Source organism: Nestor notabilis, unplaced genomic scaffold (assembly GCF_000696875.1).
Source record: "Nestor notabilis isolate BGI_N333 unplaced genomic scaffold, ASM69687v1 scaffold34437, whole genome shotgun sequence".
In the NCBI taxonomy this organism is placed as follows: Eukaryota; Metazoa; Chordata; class Aves; order Psittaciformes; family Psittacidae; genus Nestor; species Nestor notabilis.
Window position 1 is genome coordinate 11,828 of NW_009936668.1, and position 13,267 is coordinate 25,094.

The window sequence follows — 13,267 nt, forward strand, 5'->3', positions numbered from 1 at the left end:
AAAGGAGATAATGGCTTTGCGCCTGGCCAGGAAGGTAGGCTGGCAGGAAGTGACCTAACTGCCCATTGACTGCACAAATCATTTGCAGAGGATCTGTAGGTTAGCCCAGGAGCCTCTCACTGCCAGAATGGATTAAATCCTCCTACCAGTGGGCTATTCTAGGACTGAGAAAACATTAAACAGTATGATTATTTGTGGGGGAAGTTGGTTTAAAAACCAAAAGAAGTTAGCAATGTTCCCTGCCAAGGCACTGATAAATGGGTTCTGTAGCAACAGCAACGGTGAGGGAGAGAGTAAACCAGCAGCAGGTATAATTTTCTTATTACTGTGTGCTTCCCATTTATCTTGAATGCTCTGAATTCATGCTATGAATCAGAAGCAATACCAATACCATAACAGTAGTATTTCAACGAGTCTGGTAAAGAAAGATGTCAGCAGTATCTGCTCTTCCAAATTTATTCTTTGGTTACTCACCTAACACACTCAGGTGACCAGGCGGTCTTTGCAGGCAATTTGAAATGACAACAGAGCTTTTTCTGGTTTTTATTTTTTTTCCTGTTAATAATACCTAAAACATACCTAAGAGGCAGACAGCAACCCAGCCATGCCCTTTCCAGGGCTGCATAGCTCTCCGGACAAGATTCCTTCACTGGTATGGAAAAGTCTCCTAGGCATTATCAAATTTGTCCTAAGGAGCTCAAAGGTATTGTTTTGAGGGGTGCAAGATTGACTTGCAATCCAGTCAAGAGAGGTACTAGAATGTGGGAGGTCTTTGGCTCTCAGATGTTCTCAGCAAGAACAGGTTTGAAGCTGTATCACATTCTTGTTTCCTCCACTCCCAGAACACAGGGTATCTCAAGTGAGACCACCCACTACCATTTCTTCTTGAAGAGGCCATTTCACAACCAAGAACATGAGAGAAATGCAGTCAGAAGAGCATAATTATAATTACACTGCACCTTACATGTCTCAATGATTTAAGATGCAGCTGTTAAGTACTCAGGACATCTGCAAATCAGGCCTTGAAATGGTGACCATTAAGGACTGAATGTACTAAGTTTGCACTTACTAGTGAAAACCTTGGTTTCAGTGGGCTAATCTGTCCGTGTTAAGCAGGAGCTCAGATGCCATGGTATTTCTTTATCCTTCCCGGTTCTGTTCTCTGCAAAGCATCGAAGGTCCTTTCTAGACATGCTGTAATAGAAGCTGCTGCAACTTTCCTCTTGCTGTTGGGGCATTTCAGCAAGCCTGCAGAATAGCTCACACATTTAAGCCTCCTCTGAGTTCAGGTATGTCAATACACACACCTTGCTTGGCCATACTGCTCAAAGGCAGTGAAAGGATGTATCCCAAAGGTCTGGCAATATACTGAGCTGGTTGAGCCCACCTATCATAAGAGATCCAGTCTCCGGCAAGTTGCCAGCTTGTCCACAGCTCTGACTGTGCTTTAAAAGAACAGTTAAACAGTAGATTTCAATTCAAACAGATGAATTAAAAAAAAAAAAAAAAAGGGGGAGGGTGATCTGACAGTATTTTATCTGCCACACTTGCTACTGAAGAGGATCATAAATGTGATTAGTATTGTCTGACTGGAAAAGCTGTGGGATGCACAGTACCTCAGTATTCTAGTCTGAGTTTTACTGCTGGATCAGAGGAAACACTTTCCATCTATGAAAAAATAAACTTGGTTTAATTATCTTCTATTTACTCACCTGCAACAATATACGTACAGGTTTGAGGACACCACAGGACTGTGAGTGCCCAGTTCTCACAGTTGGTGCTAACTGGGCATTCCCTGGCTTCACCAGACTCTGGATGTTTCATTAGTAAGGAAGATAGGTGGCTGCATTACCTGGCATTTCAGCTTCCCTGCAATACAGCTGCTCCGCTTCACTGTGAAGCTTCCCTGGCCCTCAGGCAGATCTTACAGTGCAACAACTTTGAAACAAGCAGAATATAACAAAATCAGAACCTTCTCAAACACAGCATAAGAATGGAGAATATGAAGGAAATTTTGAGCTTGACTTTCACCTCAATTTTGTGCCATTTTGACTCTGCTAATTTAAAGAGAGTTCTAATTTCCACTGGGCAAAGGGAAGAAAGTCAACCAGCTTCCCACGAAAAAGAATTTCGGAAGAGAGCCCACAGTTCTTGGGAGCAGCTAATCACATAACTTTACATAGCAAATTGCATTAGATGAGAACCTTAGCTACTGATCTTATAAGGAAGTGAGAAATAAAACATTTCCAGCATAGGTGGACGAAATTTCTCAACTAATTTTTTATATAATTTTAGATGGTAAAAAAAAAAGATCATGATGCTGGACTATGGGGACCCAGAAGCTATGTTCTGGCTTTGCACTGGCCAGCCAGTAACATCCATCAAACTAAACAGCTAGCAAGGAGGATTTTTGATTGTAAATGAGACCACCTTGTAAGGGGCTGATGTAGCTCCAGTAGTGATGAAAAACTGTTCTGGCCTGTGAAAATTCAAGTATGAAGACCATAATAAATGTTAATAGCTCCAGGATTCTTGACCTTTCTCCAGTTCCAACATAGAAACAGCATCCTGTATAGAACTTCTGATTTCCACAGGCAGTAGAATCATGACCGCAGGTCACCATAACCCTGGCATAGGTCTTTGTGAGAAAGGAACAGGAGGGGATGTCTCTGTGCTCTGGGAGGGAGGTGGATAAATTCCACTTATTTTGATTGAACCACCACACAATCAGTCTGGACAGTAACGTTTCTGTCATTTTCCCAAACTCTCCACAATAAGCCAACTACTCGAATTACTGTTCTCATGATTTCACTGTATCACACCAAAGTACCTGGGCCTTTAACTCCCTCATTCTCTGAAATTCTGCAGTACTTCAGCTCACCTGCTTTCAAGGGATCTACCTCTAAATTTAAGCAAATCAAGAGAGAATCAAATCTTCTTTGTGCTATCAAGCCTCACAAAGGATTTACTGTGCTGTAAGCAGTCACTCCATTTTCTGTTTATCTTGCAGGTAATAACAACAATATTCTGTGGAGAATTCAAATACAGAAGAAACATACCAGGCAAGTCACTGGAAGGAATTTAAGGTTTACCTTTCTCTGTAAACATGTAATGCATTAGCAGATTAATTTTCCTTTAGCAAATGAATGACAGAGGATGCAGCATGCTACAGAAGATAAACTGCATATCTGATACAGCAGAACTCTAATCACAATTAAAATAGTCAAGTAAACATTATCTGAGTCAGAGCCAAGCTATACTAGAGTAGCTCTTCACCACGCTGCTATGTTTGAAGTGTAGCTTATATGCAAGAAAGTTAGTTACCAAGGACTCCCATTCAATCACCTGAATTTTGTGCCTCTGCAGTGGAGAACCGTATGTTTATTATGGAGTTGGGTTTTGATAAAATGACCCAGAATACAGACATAGATCTGAATCAGTGTATTTAAAATTAAAAAAACCCACCCAAACAACCAACCAAAAAAAAAACCACCCCAGAAACAAAAAGCTCTTGATCCATGTCTTCAACATCAGCAGTGTGACAACTGTAACCAGCACAGTAACCAGAGATACAGCAAAATTGTCATGATACCGGTAATACAGAAATACTTACCATAGCATGATGATAAATCATGATATTGCTAACTACACTGAGACAAACAGCACATATACAAGAGCAAAATATAATAACATAGCTTTAGCATCATCATTTTCCTAAAATGGCATAGTAATTTGGAAGGACAATCTGAATCATGTAGAGTTCTAACCATTACAGGAAATAAAAGATAACAGTCAATTACCAGGCCTGCTGTTCTGCAAGATTCACTATACTCTGTACTATACATACGAGCCTTCAGGTTACATCAGGTCAATCAAAAGAGTCAACTGATATATGTAGTCTTGGGAACCGAAAGCCACATCAGGCCTGCATTATATGCAGTCCTTAGCTGATGTAAAGTATACAGCATTTAAAGAAAGTGTGTTCACTGGTATCAACAGAGGTCCAGGATGATTGGTTTTAAATACTTTGTAAACTATGGATACAATTGATGGAAGGATGGAGATTCAGAAGAACCACATGCTAAGAAATTTGGAGGATATGTATGTTATGTGCTTGGATCTTTTTTAACCTCCTCATCCCAATCAAAATCTAATGTAGCATCATCTAGCTCTGCTATCGAGAAGAGAGATTTCTGTGTGACCACACTGGCCTTACTAGCATTTCCCAATGCAAAACTCTTCCTTCTGCTAGGATTGCTCATGTGCACCTTCAGCAACAGGCTGTGGCTTTCCTTGTTAGTGTCAACCTTAATGGTAGGTGAGGTTGCCAATTGTGACTCAGGACGTGGTGCAAAGGAGAATGTTGACAGTTTGGCTAATGTGCTGGAGCGCACCTTCCCTGTGCTGGGGCCACTCAGCTTCTCCTCTCCCTCCTTTTTCTTTTCAGCAGGTGGAGATGACACAGCATCAAAATTGACATCAGAGCGTACTGTTGCACTTTCTCTGATCTCTTTCATTGCTCTTCTCTCCCTTTATTATCAATTGATCGTTTTTCCACATGAGTTTTTCCTAAGCGACTCAATGACATCTTGCATTTCTCAGGGGGGCAGCATTCTTCCAGCAGCTGCTTTCCCTGGAGCTGCTCTCCAGGCTTAAAAATAGTTTCACTCTGAAAAACAGAAAATTCTTCATTTTTCTTCTCTGAAGAATGATCAAGTTTTGTCCTTGCTCTGAAAGAAAATTTAGCTAGTTTAGCTGCTGGAGGACTTTCACCATCAAGGATTTCTGGCTCATGGGAACCTACTACCTTGGTTTCCTTTGCTACTTGACCTTTACTTCGTTTTTTCATGGAAACTGTTGCTGGTTTTGCTGCTACAGATACACTGTTCTTTTCCTCCTGTAGCACAGAATCTGCATCACTTGAAAGATCTGACAGGCCAGACGCAGGTAATACAGAAGGAAAAGCTTTTGCCCTGGGGTCCTGCGTACTTGTAAAGAATCCATGTGATTTCTCCGTGTGCACTCTCTGACAGCTTTTAGAAACCCGTTGTGTAATAACCGAATCCTGCACACTAGCACTTGGTGATGCCGGGTCTTCAATATTTGCTTCTGAAGAACAGTTGTGTTTTTCCATCCTTGTCCTGCTTATCTTGGAAACTTTGTCCTGTTCCAAAGGAGCATGTAGATTCACAGTTGCTTGTGACTCTCTCATTCCATTTTCCTTCCTTGGTATTGAAGCATTTCTTTCTTCAGAACAGGATGTTTTACATAGGGCTTTTGAAGTCAAGTTATTTTGAGGTATCTTGGGCACTGGAGACTTTTTCTGAAAAGTTTCTTCAGCATCAGTGTTGCTCTCTTCCAGGCTGTCAAACCATGCCAAGCTGCCTTCATCACCTCTCCTACTATGTCTGATCAAGTGGTTTGCATTTTTGCTATTACCATGTGCTGGGCCGCACAAGGGTTCTAGATGTTCTTGCCCTTCACAGCTGCCTTTGGGCAAAGAAGGCTGTGGCCTGGAGTTATTCTCTTGTTGATTTGAAGGTTCTGACTGATCCAGTTGCTTTGATTGCCCAAATATATCCTTGTTCAAGCATCTTGTAGTAGTACTGAAACTTGTCTGTTCAGGCTGCAGCTGGCCTAAATTTTCCTTTTGTAATCTATGGATTGAAAACAAAAGATAAGTGACAGTTATTTCTTTTTTTTTTTTTTTATTTCTTTATTGCACTAGTGATGTTTAGTATGTATGAATGGTGAGAAGCTACAAATAATGTAAATCACAGAAGTGCATTATTAAGTTTCACATATAGCTCCAAAAGCTGGTGTTGCAGCCTCTGATCTTTCACTCTGATCTTTCAGCACCTTCTAGAGTAAGCGGCAGTATTTAGTGTCCCCAGCAGACGACAGGCAGATGGACAGAGAAAGCAACCACCTAAACTTCATTTCCCTGGGAGACAAACAGAAAAACAAACAAACAGCTTTGCACTACTTACAACCATTGCTAGGGTCCCTTAGGGATTACACATTCTGTAAGCTTATATTCTACAACAAGAATCTCATTATATTTTATCCTGAGCAAGGCAAGACTGTAAATAAGTTATCAGAAGGGAAAATCTAGACATTACTTGGAATTGTGGTTTCTTGTGGCTTTCTATCACAATCGCTATGGACTCAACATCTCAAAACCTCCACATGGTAAGAGGAAAAACATCACAGATTTCCTACAAAACTTAATTATCTCTGTCTGTGGCTATTAATGTCTTCAGGGCCCTCCAATACAACAGAGGTACTAGAATGAGGATTCTCTCCAATCTCAGTATATCTGATATTCTGTTATTGTACCAAACATATTATATGTTTGGGGAGATATATCTGTCCTGGGTTCAGCTACAGCAGTCATTTTTTCTCCTTCTTAGTAGCTGGTGCAGTGCTGTGTTTTTGACTTTCAGTCTGGGAACAATGCTGATAACACCGATGTTTTTAGTTGTTGCTAAGTAATGTTTACTCTGACCAAGGACTTTCTCAGTCTCATGCTTTGCCAGAGAGGAGCGGAAGCCAGGAGGAAGCAGAGACAGGACACCTGACCCAAACTGGCCAAAGGGGTATTCCATACCACAGCACGTCATGCCCAGTATATAAACTGGGGGGAGTTACCCGGCAGGCCCAGATCGCTGCTCGGGTCGGGCTGGGTATCGGTCGGCGGGGGGGGAGCGGTTGTGTCCTTTTCCCTTGTTATTCCTCTTATCATTATTATTGGTAGCAGCAGTGGTTTGTATTATACCTTAGTTACTGGAGAGCTGTTATCTCAACTCGTGGGAGTTACATTCCTTCGATTCTCCTCCCCATCCCTCCGGGAGCGGGGGGAGGAAGGAAAAGGGGGGGAGTGAGCGAGCGGCTGCGTGGTTCCAAGTTGCCGGCTGGGCTTGAACCACGACAATATCCAAGGGAGATAGCATTCTACTCCTTGCTAAACAGTGATTCTACCCATTAGTGAAAAACAGCCACATTCCATTCCAAAAGTGACTGCATTAGTGTAGGTGAAATGATTCCTATGCACTGTAAACAGTTCCTCTGCTATATGATCCCTCATACCATCCTACATGTCTATGATCTCTTATGAACACCTCTGTTTTTATTAAAACCAGCTTTTGTCTGTCCGTTGTAGATATCCCACTTTCATCTTCTTTTACTGCCTCTGTGGTTTTAAATAATGTTCTTATTAGGAGTTACAAAGTAAGTCTGAAAAATATTTAAAGAAAAAGTGTACTTTCCCAGCTGTTCCCATTAGTTTGGATAATATTCATCTTATCTCTTCCTTTAACAATGAGAAGTATGAGTTTCTTTAGAGCCTAATCTCATTTCAGGAAACAAATTATACTTTTTTGTATTTTATTTCCTTTGCAATACCAGTGTTTGCCTTTCAGACTCAGTATGTTAAAGGTTTCCTATTAATAACAGCAAATAGACTTTCCAAAGATTATTGCTGTGACCTGAAAACTAGGGAACAGATAGTGAAAATTCCAGCGTACAGAAAGGAAAAATAAAAAGAAGTGAACTTTGATTCAGGCTTATATTTTCCATTAACAGAAAGGGAAGGAGCCTGACCAGCCCAACACAGAAGGCAGCTTAAAAAATATGAAGCAGATCTGTTGTATTTTACCAAGCAGGTAACAAAAGGTTATATAAAATTATTTGCTCAGCTACAGAATCTGACATTTTGACCCTAAGAAGCTCTGCTGAAAATTACCTGAGCACAGAATTGAGATATGAGTTGGGAACTGATTGAACCATTCTTAAATTCTTTATATATGCCATAACCCAGAAGGAGAAATGATCTTGTGATGATCTTGGAGTGCTGCTTTAAAATACTCACCATGCTTATTCCCTTCCCAATGTCAGATTCTATTTTTACACCCCCTCCAGATACTATTGTCAAACAATTATTTTTCGCTATTGAATTATTTTGTTACTTTGCACATTATACCTGTCAAGTCTCTGTAGCTCTCTGTGCAGAAGGTCTTGCAGTTCCAGTCGCTCCAATATGAGTTCACATTGTGTACGGTACTGTGCCATTGGATCTTCTGGGAATGAGGTGTGTAAGGCATTGATGCCTCCAAGAAGTGCACACCCCTATGTCACCAAAAAGATTAAAAATAAAAAAAAAAAAAGGAAGCTATCTTTATAAATCAGCACCAAATTTAAACTGCAGAGATCATTTCATTCAAAATTCTCCATTGGATTTTTTAAAGCTTAAATTATCAAATGTTTACTGAGTAACTATATTCACACTGTTAGGGCTGCTCACATGGGCAAAGGTGGCCGTACACATAAAGCAATTATATGATCAAACCTGCAGTTTACAAGCACTGCTTTATTTTTATTCATACAAAAAACGGAAAATCCACCTAAGGCTTGAGAACATCGGGACTAAAAATGGAAATTAGTATTGAAGAAGTTTTCCAAATACCTTGTCAAAATTCTGCCACATGAGCAACTTCTATAACTGAAGAAGTTCTGACTGCTGAAAGTTTTCATTAGCTTTGTCTAATTATTTGAATGGAAAGAGACGAGTATTAAGGCTTGTCAGCACAGGGCAAATTGACCAGCAAAAATATTTCTCTTTAAGAGTAACTACCTCTTCAGGAGTAATTCCAGAAATAAAGTGACTTTAATCTGGGACAAATTTGCTGTGCCTTGTGAAAATGAAGTAGTATTTATTTTGAACAGAGCATCTGCACAAAATGATTTATTCCACAACAAATAATCTAGAATAGCACTGCAGATAATCGCTCTTCGGAAAAAAAACTCCACAGCACAAACCCCCTATTTTGCCACAGACTGGCCAGCCTTTACCACTCCTGTCTAGTCCATAAGGCTCAACACAACTAATGAACAAGATGCATATCAAGTGCCGTGAGAGCAATAGCAAAAGTCAGCAGAGTCTCTAGAACCAGGAATTGCTCCATATGGAGTCACACAGACCACACGTTTTCATTGATGGCAATTTCTGGTTCCTCCATTTTGAAATTTTAAAATTTTGAATTGAAAAAAAACAAACCCCAACATTGAAAAAAATTATTCTGGTGAATGAAAGCCCTCTAAAACTACACAGTGCTAAAACCAAGGCTGTTCCTGCAACCATTAATGCATCCCATTGAAGTTTCTTGTTGGGTTTTTTTAGATCCTATCACTTCAGGAACATGAGAGATCTGTTCCACTTAGAAGCATTAGTCTGCAGCCATGGAAAAGGTCGTTGTAGAACCTCTCTGTCGTAACTGTTTAAGGACCAGACGGTTCATAGTTAATGAGACAGGGGCTGCAGAAGTCCAGTCTCTTGGTTAGGACACTTAAAAGCAGCCAAGGAGAACTAGATTCTCTCTCTGACACTAAGTTCCAGATCTTGTGATTCAGAATGTCAGTTAAGCAAAGGTTTTGAAAAGCAATAAATCTGCAACTTGGATCCTGATGTGTGCAAAGAAGAGAACTGCAGTCAACAGGAAATGTGCTTGAGTACTCCAAGAGGTACTACTCTGAAACTGAGGCCCTAATTATCTGTCATGTGGTATGCTCTAGCAGACAATTTCTTTTGGATAAGAAATAATTTGGCTCCAAGTCATAGAACAGGACTCGCACAGTTCCACCACTTCTAGAGGACTGCATGAAGATAAGCGAATTGATACTTCTGAAATACTCAAGTACAGTGGAGATGAACTCCACAGAAAAAAACAGGCGAAGAAATTGAGAATTCCACCTTTACAACACCAGATAATAAACAAAACATTGAACAAAACACTAACAAAGGATAGTTGCATTTGGCTTGAGTACTATCTACATGTGACCTAAGGATCCAATGGGAAAAAAACCGAATAAATTATTATATACCTTGAGGTATGCACCCAAGGGGTACAATTACATCTTGCCATCACTGATCTTTCATTGCTTTACTTGGCCATCACAATGAGTTTCTTTTATATATTCTTTTGTGTGTGTGTGAAATTCTAAGCGGGATGGGACTAAGGTATCTGTGAAGTTTCATTTCTATGCTGGTGCTTATGTCTCTGAGATATGTGCCCCTCTGAGATACCATTTTGAGCAGAGGAAGACAGCCATATGACAAATCCATATGCTGTGGAACTGAGGGCAGAGGATCTAGAACAGAGAGACACAGGAGGAAGTATTACAGGGAAAGTGAGCAGAAAGTAAGGGTGTAAAAGTGCCTAAGGATGGGAAAACAAAATCATAGAATAGTTTGACTTGGAAGGGACCTTCAAATGTCATCTAATACAACCCCCCTGCAATGAGCAGGGACATCTTCAACTAGAGCAGGTTTCCCAGAACCACGTCCAGTCTGGCCTTGAATGTCTCCAGGGATGGCACATCCACCACCTCTCTGAGCAACCTGTTCCAATACAATGTAAAATGGGAATCAAAGGAGAGGGATTGGAAAGGGAATAAAACAAGGATCAAAACATGACCAAGAGAAGGAGGGAGACAATAGTAATAAAGAGGAAATGAGGAAAACAAAAGATCAAGCCAGGGGGAAATAGAATATACTCACAGACAAATTAGGAAAGAGAAAAATAAGAGTGAATTAGAGGATGAAACAAAACCCCCCAATGAACTAGGCTGGTGAAGAAAATATGATAATACTTCAGCCAAGGGGCTCACAAGAAATATCTGAATACTGACCTGAGAACTGTGAATTTTGATTTTCTACTGGCAAGAATATGACTTTTTATAGAAGTTGAAAAGACATGTTGAAGAACAGCCAGTCCTCCAAGAATGGCCCTGGTCCTTCCCCATTTACAACCTCATTCTACAGACTGACAATTAGGCAGGAAAGTGCCTAATTCTGAAAAGAAACTTTTGCATGTTACTTCTATTTTTTTTTAATAGTAAAACAAATAGATTACTTCCTTGAAAAAGAAACTGTTTCAGTGATTCATTTATACTTTCCAGGAGGAAAGTAGAATTTGGCCTCAAATAGATCTCAAATTCCTAGCAAAAATGAACTCATTTGTCTACTTGCTCATGAATACTGAAGAGTGGAGCAAATATGACGAGCATACCAACTACTCCCAGGTAGTCTTCTGCAGTCATAATTCAGGCAGGTTTCTCACTGGCTCTTATTAAATTGATGCTTGTTATGCAAACTGCAGCCCTTCAGGGGCAGGGCTGTATAAATATGAAAAAGTGACCCACAGTGAAACCAATTCTTTTACATTGATTCGTGCTGATGAGGTAGAGAGATACACAGATGACAATACATATTCATCATTATTATATACATACATTCCACTTTTTGATCTGTTATGAAACAGATTTCTTACATCCAAAACCATATTGCTTTGAAACCACTGTCCCATCAAATTCCCATCTAGCTAATTACAGTTTTAATTACAGTTAATGAACACTTACGTGATATCTTCTGCTGTTTCAACTGGATATATTAGTACTGCTTCTTACTTTAACTTACATGCAGTGCTGTCATTGAGAAACTGAGCTCTTCAAAACAGTGCAAGATAAATTGCAGCAGACAGTGAAATAATCTTTTGCTACTTAATAAGGTCAGGCCCTGCAGAATTTTTGAGGCAAATTCCATTTGCAACAGTGTGCAGTATGTTACCCGTGGCACAAACTGCAATTAGTCTCTCAGCTCTCACTGAAGGAACAAGAGAGGTCACAAGTGCCTACCTGCCGTATGTGACTTTGTGCATCTATCCTGAAGAGCTTTATCTCTCAAAAAGGAGCATATCTACTCCTGCAAATGTCTTTCAGGTCCACTGAGCTAACAGGTGCTATATAAAATTGTTTTCATTTGAATATATTCATATCAATCTATATAGAAACAGGAAATGCCATTTTGGATCAGACCAGTCAGCTGCGCAGTGGAGTACACCACCTCTAACAAAGCCAAACCCAAATATTCCAGACGTACTAGAAAACCCCATGCATAAAACTTTGGATAATCTGCTTAAGGTATTTTTATTTTTTTTTATTTCAAAGCATGAAGATTTATTTCCCTTAAAAGTATTCTATCTGAAGTAATAGTATCTATATTATTTTCTGCATTTCCATTAAAAAAGCAGCTATCAGAGTCTTATTCCTTTTATTAATGTGTTTCTTTTTCTTTACACTCAACATCCTAACAATGTTAAACTTAAATCTAACCTTCCACATTTTTTCAAGGCCTTTTTACATTGAAACATTACACAAATCCATGTGATAATTGGAATGCACAACTTCCAGTGCAACCAAAGTTTTGGAATTTTAAGGTTTCTGAGAGTAAAACAGCCTTCTAAAATTTCTGAGTTTTAGGATCACCACTGGCATATTTTAAAATGATCTTGGCAACTGCTTGAAACATGCTCCAAAAAACTATTTGGTTCTCTCACACCTAGCTAATGAGTGACAAGATAAAATCATGGAAAAAAAGCCCATAAAAGGCTATAAATACAGTGATGTAGACACAATTTCTGCCTCAAAAGGTCTTTAAAATGTAAATTAACGAAAGTCAATAGTATGCCAAAACTTCACTTAGACTGCAGTCTATTAAAAAAAGGTACCAGGCCTTTATCATCAATCCAGATTTTTCAGTTTAAGAATTTTAGCAATCAAGATGGACTAAAAATGACTTGTCAAGGTCTCTGATGACCTACTTTCCATGAGTCCATGAAACCCTCTCCAAAGGAAAAAAAAAGACTGGCATGTATCTACATGATAAACTGAATCTCTTAAATGTGGTATTGCAGCAATGGCAATGTCTGCAAGAAACCTTACCTGCATAGAAGATTCCATCACTGATACCACAGTTATGGCATCTTCCACAGTCACAGTATCCCTAAACATCAGCCGGGCATGAGCTATCAAAAATAAATGAAACACTGAAAGCATTACCGAAGTCAAAATGCAATTTTCTGTGCTAGAAGGGTATTTCTTCAGCTCTTCAAACACTATTGCATGGGCCTAACTTAAGCATGAATATAGCAACTTTGATTTTAGTGTCAACTTCAACAGGAATTGGAAGGCTTAGTTTCACTAGTAATGCGACTTCTGCATTACAGTTACAGTAACAGTTTGAATAAAAAGTTAGAGTTAAAAAATGTGAAGTGCTGGATATCACAACAAAGAGTGTGATATGAAACACCTCTATACAGGTACCTACCATCATAATAAAGTAAAAAATTCAGTCTAATTTTCATCACAGGTCAGAAAAGATCTGATTTCCTCTAACTGGTCTGTGTCACAAATTTCATATTATATTATATTA

General features: G+C 39.4%; 1 protein-coding gene across 1 annotated transcript; it reads right to left on the minus strand.

Annotated features, from left to right (window-relative positions):
- Nucleotides 1–4,106: 4,106 nt before the first annotated feature.
- Nucleotides 4,107–12,860, minus strand: LOC104408738 (DNA helicase MCM9-like; the record flags this gene model as incomplete). Its single annotated transcript, XM_010018437.1, is given in 4 exon segments — nucleotides 4,107–4,516; nucleotides 4,519–5,657; nucleotides 7,982–8,127; nucleotides 12,778–12,860. Coding segments are annotated over 4 exon segments (1,778 nt in total), but the record flags the coding sequence as incomplete, so codon positions are not given.
- Between the last annotated feature and the right edge of the window lie 407 nt (nucleotides 12,861–13,267).